This window comes from Dipodomys merriami, unplaced genomic scaffold (genome assembly GCF_024711535.1).
Source record: "Dipodomys merriami isolate MVZ:Mamm:240054 unplaced genomic scaffold, mDipMer1.0.p SCAF_70, whole genome shotgun sequence".
Taxonomy (NCBI): Eukaryota; Metazoa; Chordata; class Mammalia; order Rodentia; family Heteromyidae; genus Dipodomys; species Dipodomys merriami.
In genome coordinates, this window is record NW_027206291.1 from 5,829,865 (window position 1) to 5,852,828 (window position 22,964).

The 22,964-nt window shown below is 47.3% G+C and overlaps 1 protein-coding gene across 6 annotated transcripts in view; it reads left to right on the top strand.

Annotated features, from left to right (window-relative positions):
• Positions 1-251: 251 nt before the first annotated feature.
• The window catches only part of Dot1l (DOT1 like histone lysine methyltransferase), a 66,651-nt gene continuing 43,938 nt past the window's right edge, over positions 252-22,964 (top strand). For 5 of the 6 annotated variants that reach the window (XM_070007952.1, XM_070007946.1, XM_070007944.1 and 2 more), the window contains exons 1-2: positions 252-588; positions 19,151-19,194. In XM_070007952.1, coding sequence (XP_069864053.1) covers positions 508-588; positions 19,151-19,194 — 125 coding nt within the window. In that variant the 5' untranslated portion in view covers positions 252-507. The remainder of the gene's footprint in view (positions 589-19,150; positions 19,195-22,964) is intronic. The other variant, XM_070007947.1, reaches the window with a different exon arrangement.

Genomic DNA, 22,964 nt, shown 5'->3' on the forward strand with positions numbered 1-22,964 from the left:
GTAGGATTTCCCCGGGTTCTCATTTCCGGCTGCTGGGGGCGTGCAAGGGCAGCCGAGGACGTGAGCGGGAGCTTGCTCACGTGTGTACGTGCTTGCGTAGATACGTACAAGCAGGGAGAATCTACGGGGGCGTGGCAGCGGAGGGGTGGCGCGCACGCCGTGACGCGGAGATACGGTTGCGTACCGCCTCCTCACGCCGGGACTCCCCCGCATCCCCGCGGAAAGTGGTTCCGCCCAGCCCCTGGCTCATTGTGCTCACCTCACGCCAGCTCAAGATGGCGGCGGTGCTAGACATCCCGGGCCTGTGACTACAAAGAGGGAGCCGGGGGCCGGACGGGAGCGCGGCGGCGGCGGCGGCGGCGACAGCGGCCGAAGCCCAAGCCGGGCCCCCTCCCCTTGGCCTCCCGCCCCTCCCTCCACCCTCCTCTTTTGCCCGCCCTCCCGCCGGCGGCCCCGCCCCTCCCCCCACCGCCGGACTAGCATGGTGCGGCGGCCGCGCGCGCTGACATGGGGGAAAAGCTGGAGCTGAGACTCAAGTCGCCCGTGGGGGCCGAGCCCGCCGTCTACCCCTGGCCGCTGCCGGTCTACGTGAGTGCCGCCCGGGGAGGTCGTCCTCTGAGGCGCGAGGGACTTGGGCGACGGAGTCTTAGAATGGTGTTTGAGGACCCGGGTGTTCCCTCCGCGCGCGCGCGCGCGCTGGCCCGCGCCGGGCGGCTGCTGTTGCCCTGGTTATCCCCGGGGGCGGGCGGGCGCGGGCCGGCGCGGGTCCGGGCTTTCCCTAGGAGCCTGCGGCTTGCTGGCCTGGGTGTCCCTGGCGCAGGTCTGGGTGTCCCTGACGCTGTCAGCTTTTTGTGCCAGCTTTTGAGGACACGCTGTTCCTTGTGTTTCCCCCCACCCCATCCCCCTTCCCCTTTCCCGGTTGATGATTCTCAATGAAGGATTTCTGTCTCTGGAGTCTTGGGGGCCAGGGACAGAGTGAACCTGAGAAGTCGAGAATGGTTGTCCCTATCATGTTGGTAGACAGGACTGGAATGACTTTGGGAAGTCAGGAACGTCGTTCTTGTCATCCCAGTGACCCTTGTAAGATGTCAGGGAGAATGGAAAGTATACAAAGGCGTCCCTTCTGGGGGGTTTTGGGAAGTAGGGGGGGGCTGGGGCGTATGTATTTTGGGTCGAAGTCAAAGTAAGCAGTTTTGGTGGGTGCCTGTGGGCTAACACTGAAGTAGGGTGCAGTTTTGCCCGGGACCTAGTGGATAGGGTCCCCACATTGGTACCCTCTTCTGCTCTTTGGCTTGGCTTGTGGAAATGAGGCTGCCGGGTCTTGGGTGAGGTGCAGACTGGTACTCTGGCTTTTCCTGTTGGGCTGCTCGTGCATCCTGCCTGGGGTGGAAACTCCCACCGGGTTCCATTCTCAAACCTGGGAAACTTTTAACTCCTCCCACCACTCATTCTATTAGGCCCGAAAGATAACAGTTAATTTTGATTTCGTGCTCTTCCCATTAACAAACTCTTTTGGGGGGGGGGCTTGACAGGTACGTGGGGGTCTTATAACCACAGTCGAGTTGCAGAACAAATCCAGCCATCCTCAGACTCCCTCTCGCCTCCGTCACCTGTCTTTCAACTCTCTCGGTCTTAATGCCCTTAATTTAACCTTGTTTTAGAAAGTCAGAGGAATTGAATCTGGGTGTAGCCTTGCATTGTTTTGGGTCTCAAAGTCACGTCTAGAGTTTTTTGTTTGTTTTGTTGTTGTAATTGCCTGGGGGTCCAGGCTGGTGTGTTGGCTTGCTCAATTAGAGCTATGCCATCTGAACTACAGCTTTTTGCTGGTTATTTTGCAAGTTGAGTATCTCCAATTTTTCTTTTTTCTTGTTGTCAATTGTGGGGCCTGAACTCTAGGCCTGGGCACTGTCCCTGAGCTCTTCAGCTCAGGCTAGTGCTCTACCACTTGAGCCACAGCATCACTTTTGGCCTTTTCTGCTTATGTGGTGCTGAGGAATCGAACTCAGGGCCTTGTGCATGCAAGGCAAGCATTACTACTGAGCCAACTTCCCAGCCCCTCTCCAGTTTTCCTACCCAGCTTACTTCAAACTGTGATCCTCTGAATTTTAGCTCCCTAAGTAGCTAGGATTACAGGCCTGAGCCACAGGTACTGGGGCTGGTGTGCGTGCATGCGTGCGTGCTTGTGTGTGTGTGTGTGTGTGTGTGTTTGTGATAGTGATACTGGGGCTTGAACTCAGGGCCTCACTCATCTTTTTTGTTCATGGCTGGAGCTCCACGACTTGATCCACACCAAGAGAAGAGAGAAGAGTCTGTTAGATTTGGCTTTCTTAGCCTGTCTTTGAACTCTTGATTTTCAAAACTCAGCCTTCTGTGTAGCTAGGATTATGGGTGTGAGCCACCAGTAACCAGGCTTGCTGTAATATTCTGTTATTGCTGAGTTCAAAAACCATGGTCATGTGTGTGATCATGGTTTGTTGATCCATTCATTCACCTGCTAGTCACTGGACTCTGGGCTCTTTTCCAGTTTTTCATGACAAGCATAAAGCTGTTTAGACCTATAGACCTTCGAGTTTAGTTTTATGTGAAATGAGTTCCATTGACCCTGAAGACTCCTAGGAGCTGACATCTTAAAATTGCCATCTTTGAATGTCAAGGAGAGAGTTAATTTGTTGCCCCTGCTCTTTACTCTAAGGATGAAGATGAAGGCTAATGCAGTGGCAGTGGCTAGGTCCTGTCTTTCATGAAGGTTTCAGTTGAACCTGGCTGGCTTTGGCTTTCCATTGTCAGGCGGGAAAGATCACCAATGCACCAGTGCCTTTCCCTCCCTGGCTGGGACCTCATTTGGCAGGAGCCAGAGTGCTGGCCCTAATATACTTCTGATGTCTTGTGGGCTCTGTCCAGCTGTAGTTGTCATGGGGAGGGGTGAGATGGAGCATAGAAATTCCCTACTTCCTAAGCGTGAGTGAGGTGCAAAAGCTTTTTTTTTTGGTCAGTTGTAGGGCTTGAACTCTGGGCCTGGGTACTATCCCTCAGCTCTTCAGCTCAAGGTGAGTGCTGTACCACTTGAGCCACAGCACCACTTCTGGTTTTTCTGGTGGTTAATTGGAGAGAAGACTCTCATGGACTTTCCTGCCTGGGCTAGCTTTGAACTGTGGTCCTCAGATCTCAGCCTCCTGAGTAGCTAGGACTACAGGCCTGAGCCATCAGCGCCTGGCATGCAGCAGCTTCTTATAGCTCTACAGTGCCCTCTTATAGCTCTACAGTGCCCTCTTCTACCTCCTTCCACAGTTTCTATGAATGGAGGGATTCTGCAGGAGAAATGAGGGGCAGTACCTTGTAAGAAGGTTGCCATGAGAATGGTAACCCCATGACCCGTGGCATGAAATAGACTACTTGAGAAATTTGGATTCTTGGAGTGTCCCAGCAATTCCTGTGAGTGTGTACTTGTTAATAGTTCTGGAAGTGCCCAGGGCTGGAAGACTGTAAGACTGCATTCTTAATCTCTAAACCTTGTAAAGTGAAGGTAGGTCCTTTGTGCACAGAAAGGTCAGCAGTGTGATAGTGCCAGTTTGGTTGTGGGAATGGTATGGGTGGCTTCTTGGAAGGATCTTCTGTAGGAGGAGAAAGGGTCACATGGCCACAGCTGTCTTCACTTGGGAATGTCCAGCTTTAGGACTGGGTTTGCACATCTGACAAAGTGAGATTATTGAATTGAATCAGGTTCTGGGTAATCTCCTACGTAGGCAGTCCACAGCAGCATTTCTAATGCAAGATGACCCTTCTGATAGGAAAGGTACAAGTGCCATTTGTAGTGGCTTGCCTGGTGGGCAGCTTAGGGGAAAAACCAAGGTTGGCCTTCTCATTGGTGACTCATGAGGCTGTGGGTGGTGTTGGAGTCAGCCTCCTCTTGGCTGAGTGCCCCTCTGATGAGGGCTGCTGAGTAAGTTGGTGAGTAGTGGTGAGGGGTGGAGTGAGCCATCCTCAGTCTTCTCATTGACTCAGAAGGTATTTTCTGATGCTGACCCTGGAGGATGAGTGTCCTGCCTAGTCCCTGTACACAAGGGTAGGGGGAGGCAGATTAACCTTTAGATTGCCTTGTGTGGGCGGATGACTTGCTCTCCAAAGAGAAGGGATAAAAGACAAAGACTGGGATTCCATATTTGGCATCATGAGCTGTAGTTTTAGTGTTCTGGTCTCACAAATTCAGATTCACTGCTTACTCTGTTCTAGACAGATATAGCATAAGTGGGAGGGAGGCAAGCCAGGAACTGGGGAGATGTAGGGAGTTGGTGAGTTGAACTGCAGAGTTTCACCCCTTCCCCTTTCGCTTTGGCCTCTTGCTGAAAGTTCTTGTCTTTTTTTCAGGTTAACCTTTTTATTATGGGGTAATTGGAGATTCACGCAAGCACAGTCATAGGAAATAATAGAGAGATCCTGCTGTGTTCCCCTCGTTTTCATGGAACTCAGTCCCAGGTGAGGAAGGAAGGCCCCTCACCAACAGGATGGCAACCCTCTAGGCTGGGGGCCCATGCAGAAGTGATCAGTTCTGCTTCTCTTCTATGGAAAGGTTAAGCCAGTCATTCTATTGGGACTTTTGCCCTCAAGGGAAATCTGGGAATCTTGTGGGGTGGCGGTGGAGGTGGATGGGGAGAACAGGGATGTTGCGCAACACCCTGAAAGGCACAGGTGGCCCTACTGTGTAGAACAGGACCAGAGACTGAGAAAAATAATGTCCATTATTGTCTGAATTTCAAGGGCATGGGCTGCCCAGTGTCCTTAAGTTTAGATGGATGTCTGTTATATTTATTTCCTGGGATTCTCAGGAACTCAGGCTTTCACCAAAACTTTGGCTTGCTCTGTATAGGTTTTTACGTTGCCTGAGCATTAGTAATTTCAGTAGGCCTGATTCAGACACACACATGGGTGTGTGGCCTGTGTGGGTATGGGGCTGAAATGGGCAGGCACTCTCATGTGTAGGCAGGAGAGATATAATTATAATTTAGTAACTCTGCCCCTCTCCTGACACTGGGGGCCACTCATGGTCTGTAGCTGAACAATTTTTCTGGAGAGGTGGTTGGGAGTGGGTAAGATGGTAACAAAGGACTGGTTAGTTAGGACTTGGTTAGCCAGAGTAGGGACTTTAGTCCTGGGCCCTTTTTTTTCTTCTCCTTTTCAGGGTAACCTTTTTATTATGAAAAATTATAAAATAACCTTAAATAACAACTTGTCGCTAAGTGATAGAACATTTGCCTGGCATGTATGTAACCCTGGGTTTTGCCTCAGCACCACAAAACAAGAACCAGAACAAGTTTGAGACATAAACTCACATATCATAAAATTCACCCTTAAAAGTGTACATACAGGTCAGTGGTTCCGTCTTATTTGCATTTGAACTCAGAGCCTGTTCTTGTACAGCTTGCTTACCCAGCTGGCACTTTACTACTTGAGCTATACCTTCAGCCCAGTTTTTTGCTTATTATTTGGGAGATGGAGTCTTAAAGATTTTCTGCCTCAGGTGGTTTGGAATCATGATCATCTGGATCTCAGCCTCCTAAATAGGATTGATTACATGCATGAATGATTAATGCCTGGCAAATTCAGTATTTTTACAGATGGTACAGCCATTATATCTGTATAGGTTTAGAACACTATTTTGCTGAAAAGAAACACTGTCCCGGTGAGCAGCCCCTCTTCAACCTACAAATCCACTTCCTGTCTGTGGATTCTTCTGTTTTGTACATTTTCTGTCAATGGAGGCACCCCACACTGTGGGGCTTTTTTTTTTTTTTGGTGCCAGTCCTGGAGATGAGTTCAGGACCTGAGCACTGTCCCTGAGCTTCTTTGCTCAAGGCTAGCACTCTTCCACTTGAGCCACAGCTCTACTTTCTAATTGGAGATAAGAGTCTTAAGGATTTTTCCTGCTCAGGCTGGTTTTGAAATGTGATCCTCAGGTCTCAGCCTTCTGAATGGCTAAGATTATAGGTGTGAGCCATGGGTGCCCAGCTCACTGTGGTGCCTTTTGTGTTTGGTTCTCTCATTGAATAAATGTCCTGAAGGTTCCTCTACCTTGTAGCCTATTAGTTCATAGTAATCCAGTGTGTGGACAGACTAGGTCATTTGTAGTAAGCCACCAGTGAGGGATTTCATTCTGAGATGGGTCACTTGAGGGCAAGCCAGTGCCCCAGGTGGAATTTTTGTAGGTTCAGGGAGCCTCAGGGAGTTGAGTGTGTGTGTGGGGGAGCCTTTGAGCCAAGGTTCTTGAATATGTTCTTCTAGAAGGGAAAATCAATCCCTCTGTCACAGTGGTCTATGACAAGGAACCATTTTTTACAGTGAGGGCAAGAAGAGTTCTAAGAGCAATGGGAGCTTGTCATTGTGTCATGTGTCCTCCTGTCACTTGATAGTAGCCTGGGTAGGTGGCTTCAGCTTTTCCTTAAGACTTCCAAGCCCAAATTGTTTGCCCCCGCCCATTCAGGGGGAGACTTTTGTCTGAGGCCCTACCGTTGGCTTATGTGGGAAATTGCTATAGAAACAGCTGAAGATTTCATTTGTCTTTGGGCTCAGCCCTGCCCTGGAGCTCTTGTTCTATGGATAACTGAATCCCCATTCTATAACCACCTTCCTTCCTACAGGAAGAAGGCCAGCTAGGAAGCAGGGTTTCCTGATGTGTGGGCCAGTTTTTGTGTCAGTGAGCTGCCTTGTGCTGGGCCAGTCCCAAGGGCCCTATATAGATTTCTCAGTCAAATTTAAAAGTGTTTTTCTTGCCTGGTACTGGAGGCTTATGTCCATAATCTGTTACAAAGCGGTGAGCTCAAAGTGAGCTGGGGTAGGGAAGTCTATGAAAGTCTTATCTCCAATTAACTAGCAAAAAAGCTGGAAGTGGAGCTGTGGCTCAAGTGGTAGAGTGCTAGTCTTGAGCAAAAAAAGCTTAGTGATAGCTCCCAGGTCCTGAGTTCAAGCCCAGGACCAAAAAAAAAAAAAAAAAAAAAAAAAAAAAAAATTCTCTTGCCAGGTGCCAGTGGCTCACACACCTGTAATCATAGCTACTCAGTAGACTGAGATCAGAATCATGGTTTGAAGCCAGCCTGTGCAGACAAATCGAAGAAAGTCTAAGACTACTACTTCTTCTTCTTTTTTGGTTCTTGGACTGAGGCTTGAACTCAAAGCTTCTTTAACTTTTTCCCTTAAGCCTGGCATTCTATGACTTGAGTCACACCTCTACTTCTAGGTTTTTCTAGTTAATTAAGAAGGTAAGTTTCTCTCTCTCTCTCTCTCTCTCTCTCTCTCTCTCTCTCTCTCTCTCTCTCTCTCTCTCATCAGTTGTGCTACTTGAACTCTGGACCTGGGCACTGCCCTGAGTTCTTCAGCTCAAGGTGAGTGCTCTACCATTTGAACCACAGCGCCACTTCTGACTTTTTCTGCCTATGTGGTGCTGAGGAATCACACCCAGGGCCTTATGCATGCAAGGCAAGGGCCTTATGCATGCAAGGCAAGTGCTCTACCACTGAGCCACCTTCCCAACCTGACTTTTTTTTTTGCCAGTCCTGATACTTGAACTCTGGGCCAGGGCACTATCCTTGACCTTCTTTTGCTCAAAGCTAGCACTCTACCACTTGAGACACAGTGCCAATTCCAGCTTTGTATGTGTATGTGGTACTGAGGAATCAAACCCACGGCTTTGTGCATATGAGGCAAGCACTCTATCACTAAGCCATATTGCCATATTCCTAGCTGTCTAAGTAAGATTCTTTTTTTTTTTTTTTTGGTTGGCCGTGGGACTTGAACTCAGCCTGGGCATTGTCCCTCATCTCTTCAGCTCAAGGCAAGCTTTCTACCACTTGAGCCACAGCACCACTTCATCCAGGACTTTTATCTCCAATTAACCAACAAAAATTGGTAATAGAGATGTGGCTTTTATAGAGTGCCAGCCTTGAGCAAAAAAGCAGAGCAAGAGCTGGGTGCCAGTGGCTCACACCTGTAATCCTAGCTACTCAGGAGCCTGAGATTCGAGGATCGCAGTTCAAAGTCAACCCTAGGCAAGACTCTGATCTCCAATAAACCACCAGAAAACCAGAAGTAGCCCTGTGGCTCAAGTAGTAGAGTGCTAGCCTTGAGCTGAAGAGCTGAGGGAGAGCGCCCAAACCCAGAGTTCAAGCCCTAGGACTGACCAAAAAAAAAAAAGGGAGCAAGAATGGAAGGCCTGGAGTTCCAAGTTCCAGCACACACAAAAACATGTGGCTCAAGCCTGTCATCCTAGCTATTCAGAAGGTTGAAATCTGAGGATCCCAATTCAAAGCTAGCCTGGGCAGGAGAGTCCATGAGAAAGTGGCTCAAGTGGTAGAGCTTGAACTGAAGAGCTGAGGGATAATGCCCAGGCCCAGAGTTTAAGCCCCATGACCGACATGAAAAGAAAAGAAAGAAAGAAAAAAGAGTAAGTATGGTATAAGTAAGTAGATACTATATTGAAAATGAACTATAAAATTTGTGGGCAGGGATGGGAGAGAGAAGAAATGGGTGATATTGTCCAAAAAGTAAGGTACTCGTTATCTGGCATAGGTAATGTTAACCCCTTTGTATATCATCTTTATAATAACAGTTAAAAAACAAAAAAACAAAAAACCTGGCTAGGTGCTGGTGGCTCATGCCTGTAATCCTAGCTACCAGGAGGCTGAGGTCTGAGGTTTATCTCTGATAAACCACCAGAAAACCAGAAGTGGTACTGTGGCTCAAGTGGTAGAGCATTTGCCTTGAGCTGAAGAGTTCAGGGACAGCACCTAGGCCCAGAGTTCAAGGACCATGACTGACAAGAAGAAAACAGAAAACAGAAAACAGAACACACACACACACACACACACACACACACACACACACACACACACACACACACACACACACACACACACACACACACACACACACACACACACACACACACACACACACACACACACACACACACACACACACACACACACACACACACACACACACACCTCTCTAACAACAAAGTTGTGGAGAGCTGAGCACTGGTAGCTCATTCATATAATACTAGCTACTCTAGGGGCTGAGATCTGAGGATCACAGTTTGAAGCAAGGAAAGACTTACTAGCTACTCTAGGGGCTGAGATCTGAGGATCACAGTTTGAAGCAAGGAAAGACTTAGACTTAAATTAATCACCAGAAAATGGTGGAGGTAGAGTTGTGGCTCAAGTGGTAGAGTACAAGTGAACAGCACTTAGGTCCTGAGTTCAAGCCCAGTTCCTCCGGTACATACACATCCACACAAAGTTAGGGAGTAAATTTATTCAATGTACATGTGTGCACATGTTGGCAGTATGAATACAATCCAAGTAGACTTAAATTTTGGGCATTTTACATTCAACACATGCTCGTCTTTTTTTTCCCTCCCCCCAATCATTGGGCTTGAACTCAGGACCTGGGCAGTGTCCCTGAGCTTTTTGCTCAGTACTCTATCACTTAAGCCACAGGGCCATTTCTGGCTTTTTCTGTGTATGTGGTACTGAGAAATCAAACCCAGGGCTTCATGCATGCCAAGCAAGCACTCTACCACTAAGCCACATTCCCAGCCTCAGCTTGCTTTCTTTTTTTTTTTTTTTTTGTCCGTTGTGGGGCTTGAACTCTGGGCTTGGGAGCTGTCCCTGTAGTCTTCAGCTCAAGGTGAGTGCTCTACCGCTTGAGCCACAGCGCCACTTCTGGTTTTCTATTGGTTTATTGGAGATAAGAGTCTCACAGACTTTCCTGTCTGGGCTGACTTTGAACCGTGATCCTCAGATCTCAGCTTCCTGAGTAGGTAGGATTACAGGTGTGAGCCCAGCTAGCCTCAGCTTTCTTTTCTTTCTTTCTTTCTTTCTTTCTTTCTTTCTTTCTTTCTTTCTTTCTTTCTTTCTTTCTTTCTTTCTTTCTTTCTTTCTTTCTTTCTTTCTTTCTTTTTTTTTGCTGGTCCTGGGGCTTGAACTCTGGGCCTGGGCAATGTCCTTAAGCCTCCCTGTGCTCAGGGCAAATGCTCTACCACTTGAGCCACAGCACCACTTCTGGCTTTTTTTGTTTATGTGATACTGAGGGATCAAACCCAGGGCTTCATACATGTACTCTACTACTAAGCCACATTCCCAACCCCCTCAATCTTTCTTGATGCATGTCGTTTGCCACGGTTCGGTGTGGACTCTTTTTTTAGGGGGTCACCTTCCTCTGCTCCTTCATAGTATACTGTGCAGAACCATGTGGGATGCTACAGGCGCAGCCTTGGAAGTGCTGGGTGTTGAACACCTGGAGTAGAGGCTGCTTTGTACCTCACATGAGGCTGTGCCTGCCTTTCCTATCAACCTTTGGCTTCAGTCTCATCTGGACCCCTTACTGGATTCTCTGAAAGGCACCCAACTTTGGTTTTCTCCCTTCTCTTTTTCACCTGGAATTAAGTATTTAGGTGATCTTTGTAGGCTACTCCCCCCCTCCCCCCGCCCACACACACACACACACATCAGCCAGGGTTGGACTGGGAATATAAACTTCTTCCTGATCACTTGGCTAAGGACTCTAGGCTAGGATTCTGCAGCATTCCTGATTTGGGTTTTTCCTGATCACACAGGAAGTGTGTGTGGGTTGGGAGGGTGAGCTAGTATTGTTGGTGGGTCTGGCTAGCAGTGTGTCTTTTTTTTTAAATTTATTTTATTTTATTTGTGAACATACTGTACAGAGGGGTTACAATTACATGGGCAGGATAATGCGTTCTTTTTTTTTTTTTTGTCGGTCGTGGGGCTTGAACTCTGGGCCTGGGCGCTGTCCCTCAGCTCTTCAGCTCAAGGCGAGCGCTCTACCACTTGAGCTACAGCGCTACTTCTGGTTTTCTGGTGGTTTATTGGAGATCAGAGTCTCATGGTCTCTCCTGCCCGGGCTGGCTTTGAACCATGATCCTCAGATCTCAGCCTCCTGAGTAGCTAGGATTACAGGCGTGAGCCACCAGCGCCCGGCTAGCAGTGTGTCTTTAGCTGTGGTTTGGTTCTGATAGCTGTCACTGAGCAGGACAGTAGCCCAAGTGAATTTTCTTTCCCGGTGACCCACTGCCTGGGTGTGTTTTCTCAAAGCTGTGTCTGTGATAGAGCCAGATGAATCACAAATGTGGGCAAGTCTTGAGATCTTGACTCAGCCACCTTCCTGAGGAATCCTTTCCTTTCCCTTTCCTTTCCTTTCCTTTCCTTTCCTTTCCTTTCCTTTCCTTTCCTTTCCTTTCCTTTCCTTTCCTTTCCTAACTTCCTTCCTTCCTTCCTTCCTTCCCTCCCTCCCTTCCTTCCTCTCTCCTCTCTCTCTCTCTCTCTCTCTCTCTCTCTCTCTCTCTCTCTGTTTGTCATGAGGCTTGAACTCTGAGCCTGGGTGCTGTCCCTCAGCTCTTCAGCTCAAGGTGAGCACTCTATAACTTGAGCCACAGTGCACTTCTGGTGGCTAATTGGTGGTTAATCCTGAATAGCTAGGATTACAGGCTTTTTCTGTTTATGTGGTACTGAGGAGTCAAACCCAGGACTTCATGCATGCTAGGCAAGCACTCTACCACTAGGCAACATTCCCAGCCTTTACTCAACATTTTCAATTATAGCTGGTGTTCTACCACTTGAGCCATGTTTCTCTATTTTGCTGTGTATTTAGAGAAGAATCATGCCCTGGCTGTCACCATGACTCAGATTTTTGCCTTCTTAGCTGGACATTGGTGACTCATACTTAAAATCCTAGCAGCTTATGTGGCTAAGATCTGAGGATCGATCATTTCAAGGCCAGCTCAGGCATAAAAAGCATGAGCTGTGGCTCAAAAGTGGTAGAGCACTAGACTTGAGCAGAAGGAGCTTAGGGATAGTGCCTAGGTTCTGAGTTCAAAAGCCCCATGACCAACCAAAAATAAAATTAGTACCTGGCTAAGTATTTTTTATTTTGGTAGAATATCAGTACTGAACCTAGAACCTTACATTTGCTAGGCATGCAGTCTGCCACTTGATTTATGCTAACTCCCTTTGTGGGATTTTCGTTTTGTTTTTGTGTTGATCCTGGGGCTTGAACTCAGGGCCTGGGTACTGTCCCTTAGCTTTTTGTTTGTCCTCTAACACTTGAACCACAGCTCCACTTCCAGCTTGTGTGTGTGCCTGTGTGCCTGTGTTCCTGTGCCTGTCCTGGGGCTTGAAATCAGGGCCTGAATTTTGTTCTTGAGCTTCCTCTATCTCCTGCTCCCCACCCCCCACCCCACACCCAAAATCAAGGCTAGTACTCCCACTTGAGCCACAGCTCCACTTCTGGCTTTTTGGTGGTTAATTGGAGATAAGTCTCACAGACTTCCTTGCCCAGGCTGGCTTTGAACCATGATTCTCAGATCTCAGTCTCCTAAGTTGCCAGGATTACAGGCCTGAGCAACTGACACCTGGCTTCACTTTTGGCTTTTTGCTGGTTTATTGGAAATAAGTCTCATTGGCAGGGACTTTCCTTCCCAAGCTGGCTTTTTACCTTGATCTTCAGATCTTAGCTCCTAAGTAGCTAGTATTGTAAGCATGAGCTACCAAGCCCTGGAGATTTTTTTTTTTTTTGTCGGTCGTGGGGCTTGAACTCTGAGCCTGGGCGCTGTCCCTGTGCTCTTCAGCTCAAGCGAGCACTCTACCACTTGAGCCACAGTGCCACTTCTGGTTTTCTATTGGTTTATTGGAGATAAGAGTCTCCTGGATGTTCCTGCCCGGGCTGGCTTTGAATTGCTACCCTCAGATCTCAGCTTCCTGGAGTAGCTAGGATAACAGGCATGAGCCACCAGTGCCCGGCTTGGAGAGTGTTTTTAAGATAAGATCTTATTTCTTACTTCCTTTTGCCTGAGCTGGACGGCAGACCCTCCAATTTTTAGTACAGGAGTGTACCACTCACATGCAGCCACTCCTGACCTATACATTTAAGTTGATTCTTAGGTAGGTATATATGTATGTATAGATGAAACAGTTGTTTGCTGTGGCATCCACTGGAGTCTTGGAATATGGGGGACAACTCTGGTTGTATTTGCCAAGGAAAATTTTTGTGATCTCCATGGTAGAGGAATTGAGACAGTGAAGCCTGGCTTGCTACCTGTCTACTGCCCAGCATGGACAGATTTTTTTTTTGGGGGGGTCCAGTCATGGGGCGTGAACTCTGGGCCTGGACACTGTCCCTTAGCTCTTCAGCTCAAAGCTAGCACTCTACCACTTGAGCCACAGCACCACTTCTGGATTTTTTCTTTTTGCTTATGTGGTACTGAGGAATCGAACCCAGGGCCTCATGCATGCAAGGCAAGTGCTCTACCACCGAGCTGCCTTCCCAGCCCCTCCTTTTTTTTTTTTTTTTTTTTAAAGATTTTTTTTTTCGGGGCTGGGAAGGTGGCTCAGAAGTAGAATGCTTGCCTTGCATCCATGAGGTCCTGGGTACGATTCCTCAACACCACATAAGCAGAAAAAGCCAGAAGTGGTGCTGTGGCTTAAGTGGTAGATCTCATTCTCCTTAATAGCTGGGATTATAGGTATGAGCCACTGGCTCCAGGGCATGGACAGATTTTTATATGGAAGAACTACAAAGAACTAAGCTGCTTCTTTGACATCAGTGACACAGAATGTGCTAGTCATTCAACAGTTGGACTTCCTGGCTAGACTCGAATGCAGTGTCTTGTGGATGATAGATGTGGGTGCTCTTCTTGTGTAAGAAGATCCAGGCCAATGATAAACTCAGTATTCCTGAGACTGTTTTGTGTTCATTTTTTAGAAGGCTTCTGTATGATGCTCTCCTGGAGGCCTGTAGGATAAGTAAGATGAGGCCACAGCTGAGCCAGGGTTCAATGCATTGTTGATTGTGCATCTCAGGGCTTTCAGTGGACCTAATAATAGGAATTAGTTGTCATTTATAGCTTGATTCTTAGTGAAATTGAAAGATATACACTATAAAGTAATTCTTGCACTTGCAAGTTGGAGAAAGGAGGATCTCAAGTTTGAGGCCTGTAGTGAGACCCTGTCTCAAAAATTTAAGGGGTATAGCTTAGTGGTAAAGCATGTGCAAGGCCCTGAGTTCTATCTCTTGCAAATAAAAAGTTTTTAGGTGAGGGGCTGGGAATGTGGTTTAGTAGTAGAGTGATTGCTTAGCATGCATGAAGCCCTGGGTTCGATACCTCAATACCACATAAACAGAAAAAGCCAGAAGTAGTGCTGTGACTCAAGTGGTAGTGTGCTAGCCTTGAGCAAAAAGAAGTTCAGGGACAGTGCCCAGGCCCTGAGTCAAGCCCAAGGACTGGCCAAAAAAAAAGCTTTTAGCTGGGCTCTAGTGGCTCATGCCTGTAATTCTAGCTACTCAAGAGGCCAGGACAGTCTGTGAGACTTTTTAATTTCCAGTTAGTGTGGTAGAGGATTTTCCTTGAGCTTTTACAAGAGCTCTGGGACAGCATCCAGGCCCTGACTTCAAGCCCCAGGACTAGCACCCCCCCAAAAAAAGAAATAAAGCTTTTTAGTCTGGGCTAAAAAGAAAAAGTATAGCCAGGAGCCAGTGGGCTCAAGCCTGTTATCTTAGCTACTCAGGAGGCTGAGATCTGAGGATCGCAGCTCAGAGTGGTAAAGCACTAGCCTTGAGCTGAAGAGCTGAGGGACAGCATCCAGGTCCAGAGTTCAAGCACCATGACTGACAAAAAAAAGATATATGCCTGTAAACCTAGCTACTTAGGAGGCTGACATCTTAGGATCTGAGGGTCATGGTTCAAAGCCAGTCTGGACAGGAAAGTCTATGAAACTCTTACCTTCAATAGACCATCAGAAGACCAGAAATGGTACTGTGGTTCAAGTAGTAGAGCACTTGCCTTGAGCTGAAGAGCTGAGGGACAATGCCCAGGCCCAGAGTTTAAGACCCATGACCTACCAAAAAAAAAAAAAAAAAGTATAGCCCAGACTTCCCTGGAACTTGAGATCCTCCTGCCTCCAGTTCCCCAGTTGGCATTATAGGCATGTGCAGACTGGTACTTTTTTTTTTTTTGTAGAATTGCAGTTTGAATTTAGGTCCTCATGCTTCCTAGCCAAGTGTTTTACCACAGGACTATGCTTCTAGCACTTTTTCTTTTCTTTTCTTTTCTTTTTTTTTGGTCCGGTCATGGGGCCTGAACTCTGGGCCTGGGCGCTGTCCCTCAGCTCTTCAGCTAGAGGCTAGCGCTCTACCACTTGAGCCACAGCGCCACTTCCGGCTTTTTTTTTTCTTTTTGCTTATGTGGTGCTGAGGAATAGAACCCAGGGCCTCATGCATGCAAGGCAAACGCTCTACTACTGAGTCACCTTACCAGCCCCATCCTAGCACTTTTTCATGCCAGTACTAGGGCTTGAATTCAGGGCCTCACCACTGTTCATCTTTTTTGCTCAAGGCTGACAACTCTACCATTTGATCTATAGCTCCTCCACTCCTGGCTTTTTGGTGGAAATAAAGATCTCACATGCCTGGGCTGGCTTCCGTGATCCTCATAACTCAGCTTACTGAGTAGCTAGAATTACAAGCATGAATTACCAGCTGTGGCTTGCACTGGTTATTTTTTGAGAATAGGGTCTTGCTTTCTGTGCAGGCCAGATTCTCCTGTTTTTCTGCTTTCTGATATAGTTGGAATATCAGGACACCACTGTACTGAACTTCCTTGGTTAAGATGGAAGATGGACTTTGGTTGGTGGACTTTTCTGTCGGGGCTGGCTTAGAACAATGAACTTTTCTCACCCGCCCCCCCCCCCCCCTTCCTCCTTCCATCCCCATCTGCAGCCTTGAACTCTGGTGGGCCTGGGTTCTATCCTTAAGCTTTTGCTTAAGGCTGGTACTCTACCACTTGAGGTACAGCACCACTTCCTACTTTTTTTTCTGTGATTAATTGGAGATAGAGTCTCATAGACTTTTCTACTTGGGCTGGCTTCAAATCATGATCCTTAGATTCTTAGCCTCTTGAGTAGGCTTATAGGTGTGAGCCACCAGCCTGGCTTAAAGTGATGCTTCTGATCCCAGTTTTTCAGGTAGTTTAGGATGAGACTTAATGCCATGGTACCCAGCCATGGTTGAGAAAGGGGTCTTGCAAACTTTTCTGCGCAGATTGGCCAGTGGCCAGGTTTACTTAACTTTCATGTTTGTCTGCCTGTCTGTCTGTCTGTCTATCTATCTATCTATCTGTCTATCTGTCTATCTATCCTCTGTGTTAGAGATGGAACCCAAGGCTCCATGCATAGTAGGCAAATGTTCCGTTATTGAGCTATATTCCCAACTTGCTAGGTACTTTTTTTTGGTCGTGGGGCTTGAACTCTGGGCCTGGGTACTGTCCCTGAGCTCTTCAGCTCAAGGCAAACGCTCTATTACTTTGAGCTCAGTACCACTTCTGGTTTTCTGGTGGTTAATTGGAGATAAGAGTCTCACAGACTTTAGGGCCCAGGCTGGCTTTGAACCATGATCAAAGGATCCTTAGATCTCAGCCTTCTGAGTAGCTGGATTACAGGTGTGAGCCACTGGTGCCCAGCTAGGTACTTTATAAGACCCTTTAGTCCACATGTTTCTTTGTCTTCAGTTTCTGTGGGACAGACACTATTCTCCCTGCTGTAGAGCTATGAGAACTGTGGCCTGGGCTCAGAGTAGTCACTGTTACAGAGTGTCTTTCAGTATGAATTGGTCAGTTGTACTGCTGATGGCCTAGGGTAAACATCTGGCATGATATGGGTCCCAGACCTTCCTCTCAGTCTCAGGTTAAATTAGGCTATTTGTCCTTTTGTGCTAAGAGTTATGTTCTTTCAAGTCTCAGACTTGAACATGTATCAGGTTGCTCATATATCTAAGTGTCCAGAAGTGGGGACAGGGCTGGTCTACAGACACTGTGTGTTCCCTAGAAGGAATAGTCCCTCTCAAAACTAGATCTGAGTTTTTTTGTGTGTGGTTGTTCCTGTAGCCATGTTGATGGCAGAAAGGATGAAATAAAGTGATGTTTAATGATGTGCTTACTCATCATGTCTATAATATGTGATCTCCACACATGCACAATGTGAGGTTGTACCAGGATACTGTGTCCTCTTTTCACAAGTATAAGAGACACAGGACATGTGAGGGACGATCAGAGCTCATCTCAAAGTCTGCATGGGCTGCCTTTTCAGTGTTCTATGCAGCCCATTACTGCACTGGACAGACAACAAAAGTACATATCAACTCATTATGGTAGAGTAGAAGGGTGAGAGGTATAGGAAGAGGACAGCTTTGTGGGGAGTTGGAATGGGATGAGAGGGAGATCCAGCCATAGCAAGTGAGCCCAGGCTAATGGAGAGTGGCAATAGACATGAGCTGTGAGTGGCCTATAATGCCTGGAAAAGGGGTGGGCTGAGGATGGTTGGTGGCATACTTTATCTCACTGCTTCCTGGACTCTAAGGATTCCAGATACTGTTTGTGTGCATGTAGTGTCTCTCTTGATGGGTATGTGTGGTTCTTGTCCTTGCAAGTTCAGTGGTGGGAACCCATCTTTGGAAAATGGTGAGAAGTATAAATAGCTGCTTCAGAGATTCCAGATGGAACTGGCACTTCCTGATCCTCCTTGGCTGCCAGGGAGGTGAGGAACATGAGGCCTCTGTTCTTTTTCCTCATCCTTTTTTTATTCTTCTGATTTTTTTTCTGATGTTACTAGGATTTGAATTTGGGACCTTGTACTTGCTCAGCTTGCTTGCTTGCTCAGATGGTACTCTACCACTTGAGCCACTCATGGCTCTGCTTTTTTGCTGGTTATCTTAGAATCTTGTGAACTTGCCAGTTCTGGCTGACTCCACAATCTTGAGATCTCAGCCTCTTCAGTAATTAGGATTATAGGCATTATAGGCATGAGCCTCTGGTACCTGGCTCTTCTATTTTTATTTATTTGTTTGTTTGTTTGTTTGTTTGTTTTGGTTGGTTGTGAGGTTTGAACTCTGGGCCTGGGTGCTGACCCTCAGCTCTTCAGCTCAAGTTGAGCACTCTACCACTTGAGCCACAACTCTACTTCCAGTTTTCTGGTGGTTTATTGGAGATAAGAGTCTCATGGTCTTTTCTTCCCAGGCTGGCTTTGAACCGCGATCCTCAGATCTCAGCCTCCTGAGTAGCCAAGTTTACAGGCGTGAGCCACCAGTGTCCGGTTTCTCTTTCTCTTTCTCGTTCTTTCTTTCTCTCTCTTTCTCTTTCTCTTTCTTTTCCTCTTTCTTTCTCCTTCTCTTTCTCCTCTTCCTCCTCCCCTCCCCTCCCCTCTCATTTTGCCAGTCCTAGGTCTTGAACTCTGGGAATTGTTCCCCCAGCTTTTTTAGATCAAGGCTAGCACTCTACCACTTGAGCCATCGTACCATTTCCAGCTTTTTCTGTTATGTGGTACTGAGGAATTGAACCCAGGGCTTCATGCATGCTAGGCAAGCACTCTACCACATTCCCAGCCCCTGTTTTTTTTTTTTTTTTGTAAAGACCTGGGGAACATGTGTGCAATGATGTGGAATTGGTAGTTATACTTGGTCTCTGTGGTCACCTGACTTGGTCTCTATGGTTGAGGGTAGAGGTAGAGGTAGGGGGAAGGAGGAGCAAGAAACTTGGTTTCAGGCCTGGAATGTTCTGGGCTTGGGCAGCTAGGCATGTATGCTTTTTTTTTTTTTCTTCCTTTTTTTTTTTTTTTTGCCAGTCCTGGGCTTGAACTCAGAGCTTGGGCACTGTCTTTGAGCTTCTTTTACTCAAGGCTAGCACTCTACCACTTGAGCCACAGGGCCACTTCTGCTTTTTCTGTTTATGTGGTCCTGAGGAATCAGACCCAGGGTTTCATTCATGGTAGGCAACCACCACTAAACCACATTCTCAGCCTGGCCTCTGCTTTTGATGGGTGTTTCCCATTTCAAACACGGGGGAAGCGAAGCCATAGAGACTCATTGACTTGCTTGCCATTTGCTGTAGCTCCAGGCTGCTCAGCCTCTGGGGAAGGAATATTCTCTGTTCCTGTTGGGTCCAGGAAGGTAGTCAGTGCTGCTGGTAGGTGTCTGGCTCAGAGTCTGTATCAGTTAGAAGTGAAAGAAGGTGAGATGTCTCCAATAGAGCTGACCTAGGAAGAGCAGGCTGTTTGATTTTCACCCTCATCACCAACTATGCTGCCTTTTTGTTTTTCAGGACAAACATCATGATGCTGCTCATGAAATCATTGAGACCATACGGTGAGTCCTGGGGTGGTATAAGGCATTTGCATCTGGGTGTTTGTGGAGTTGTGATCCAGACAGTTCCTGGTGCAGCCTCTCTTGGAAGCCTTGTCAGAGAGGGGCAATATCAGCAGAAGTGATGAGGCACATATGTATACAGTACCGTCTGGTTTCTTTAGTAGGGCCAACAGCATTGGGCTTGCCATATACTTGGTGCAGGTCCTTTATGGTCTACTGTCATAGTCTATAACCTTCAAAAAATAAGATGCCCAGTTGTCATTGCTATTGTAGCTACTGCCCCTCCCGGTCCCAAAGGGATGAGTTAGAGCCTGTAGCATGCAGGCACATGTTCTACCATTGAGGCACATCCCAGCATTCACCGCAGTGGTGATTAGGGTTTCATTCACACTTCCTGTGGAATAAAGATGGAGCATCATGCTGGAGGGTATGGAGGCTTTCCCTCTTTCCATACCTCTACATGGATATGCAGAGATAAGCAGGTGATTTGTGTCGGTCCTAGGAGGATGCCATCTGCCCTACTGTGCTACTTACTAGCTGCTGTGGAATGATAAGGCAACACCTTTGTTGGGATGGTCACAACTCAGTCTCCTATCAAGCTGCACCTGATTTTCTGTTCTGGTGGCTTGCTGTGTAAACCTCATCCTCTGAAGTTTCCTAAATTTTAAGTAAATGGGAGAAAAGCTCTTTTGACTTAATTCACAACTCAGAGGCTGCAGAACAGCCAACTGGCCAGAGCTGAAACTTCTCAGGGAAAGGGATACTAGAGAGAATGAATTCTAGAGGGGTTTAGAGAGAATGAGTGGACCCTAGATTAATTTGGCAGAGATTAACTTGAGAATGGAATGAACAAATAGCACCTCAGGACAGTACCTACATGTCACATTCTTGACTTCCTTGTCAGACAGAAGATTCCAGGCAGGCCGACCATGAATTGTGTCCTGCTTTGGTGGGTTTGTCTTAAGGGAGATAAGAAAATTTCCGAGAGGGGCCCTCCCAGACCTTGGGGTGAACCAGACCCAGGTCAGACGGACACTGATATTGGGGAGGATGGAGTGCTGAGACCCCTCAGCCGTCAGAATGCCTAGGGACAGTTATCATTTCCTTCACATCAAACTGTCAGCCAGCAGTTATGCTACATGGCTGTGACATCTATATAAACAACTGAACTTGGGTGAACTTTCTGTAGGGGCTTATGCTCTAGGACTTTTGTCTTCATTGGGCTTCCCAGAGTGTTGGACAACAGTGAATGAGACCCAGGCCTTCCAGGGCCTGTGAAGCCATTTCTGTTTACTCCTTAGGCTCTGTGTCCTCCCTTCTTCTGCCCCATGAACAACAAAGCAGAGTTGTCTAAACTAGATTTTTGGTTTTTTTTTTTTTTTGGCCAGACCTGAGCCTCTCTGTACTCAAGGCTAGCACGCTACCACTTGAGCCACAGTGACACTTCTGGCTTTTTCTGTTTATGTGGTACTGAGGAATCGACCCCAGGGCTTCATGAATGCTAGGCAAGCACTCTACCATAAGCCACATTCCCAGCCCTACACTAGATGGATTTTTTTTTTTTTCCAGTCATGGGACTTGAACTCTGGGCCTATCCCTGAGCTCTTCAGCTCAAGGCTAGAGCTCTGTCACTTGAGCCACAGCGCCACTTCCAGTTTCTGATGGTTTATTGGAGATCAGAGTCTCACGGACTTTCCTGCCCAGGTTGGCTTTGAACCTCAGATCTCAGCCTCCTAAGTAGCTAGGATTACGGGTGAGCCACCAGTGTCTGACACTAAACTAGATTTTTTTTTTTTGCGCCAGTCATGGGGCCTGAACTCTGGGCCTGGGAGCTGTCCCTGAGTTCTTCAGCTCAAGGTGAGCGCTCTACCACTATAGCCACAGCGCCACTTCCGGCTTTTTCTGATTATGTGGTGCTGAGGAATTGAACCCAGGGCCTCATGCATAGGAGGCAAGCACTCTACCACTGAGCCACCTTCCCAGCCCTAAACTAGATTTTTGTGAAACCCTTTTTCTTATTTTCCCTAGGAAGATTTGTCACATTTTCACTGTATAGCAGTTAATGATTCCCCTTCACACCACATGTGTCTCAGAACCCAGTGGGCCTCAGTCTTACAGAGTCCTACCTAGCTAACTTTGGCCTTTCTTGGTTCTCTGCTTCTCTTGAGTTTTAGATTCAGCATCTATCTCCAGAAAGCCTCCCTTTACTTCCCACAGTGCTGTTCAGGAACAGGTCTAGAGAAGACTGAGCCTTGATTTTGTACTTGTAGACACAGTGTTCTCTATTTTACTTTGTCTTCAATTTTTTTTTTTTTTTGTCGGTCGTGGGGCTTGAACTCTGGGCCTGGGCGTTGTCCCTCAGCTCTTCAGCTCAAGGCGAGCGCTCTACCACTTGAGCTACAGCGCCACTTCCGGTTTTCTGGTGGTTTATTGGAGATAGGAGTCTCACGGTCTCTCCTGCCCGGGCTGGCTTTGAACCGCGATCCTCAGATCTCAGCCTCCTGAGTAGCTAGGATTACAGGCGTGAGCCACCAGCGCCCGGCTACTTTGTCTTCAATTTTGTCATCAGGTTTTTGGTTTTTTTTAAAATGGTTTTCAATGTTGATGTCTTTGTTTTTTTTATTTTTTTTGTTGGTTGTGGGACTTGAACTCTGAGCTTGGGTATGGTCCCTGCACTCTTCAGCTCAAGGTAAGTGCTCTATAGCTTGAGCCATAGCGCCACTTCTGGTTTTCTAGTGGTTTACTGGAGATAAGAGTCTCACGGCCATTCTTGCCCGGGCTGGCTTTGAATCGTGATCCTCAGATCTTAGCCTTCTGAGTAGCTAGGATTACAGGAGTGAGCCACTGGCTCCCAGCTTGTTTTTTATTTTTGTCTTTTTTTTTTCTTCTGATGCCTGTACTGGGGTTTGAACTTGGTGCCCATACCCTATCCTTGAGCACTTTTGCTGAAGGCTAATGCTCTACCACTTCAGCCACTTCTGGCTTTTTGTGGTTAATTTAGGATAGAGTCTTATAGACTTTTACTGCATGGGCTGGCTTCAAACCCTGATCTTAGGATCTCAGCCTCCTGAGTAGCTAGAATTACAAGTGTGAGCCAACAGCACCCAACCTGTATTTATTAATTTATTATTTATTTATTTAGGTTGGTTGGTTGGTTGTGGGCTTGACGAGCCTGAGCGCTGTCCTTGAACTCTTCAGCTCAAGGCAAGCTCTACCACTTGAGCCACAGTGCTACTTCTGGTTTTCTGGTGGTTTATTGGAGATAAGAGTTTCAAGGACTTTCCTGCCTGGGCTGGCTTTGAACTGTGATCCTCAGATCTCAGCCTCCTGAGTAGCTAGGATTACAGGCATGAGCCACTGTTTTGAGAGTCATATGAAGTCTAGGCTAGATAAGTACTACCCACTTTCCTGTCTGCCTCTTGAGTGCTTATATTAGAGGTATATATCACTACACCTATTTCTAGATTTTTTCCCCCTCTTTTCCCTTTTATTTCTTTTTTTGGTTGTTTTTTTTTGGGGGGGGGGAGTCTGGTTGTGGGGCCTGAACTCTGGGCCTGGGCGCTGTCCCTCAGCTCTTCAGCTCAAGGCTAGCGCTCTACCACTTGAGCCACAGCGCCACTTCCAGCTTTTTTCTTTTTGCTTATGTGATGCTGAGGAATCAAACCCAGGGCCTCATGCATGCAAGGCAAGCGCTCTACCACTGAGCCACCTTCCCAGCCCTCCCTTTTTATTTCTAAGAGTTGGTACTGCTTGGCCTTGTAACTTCATAA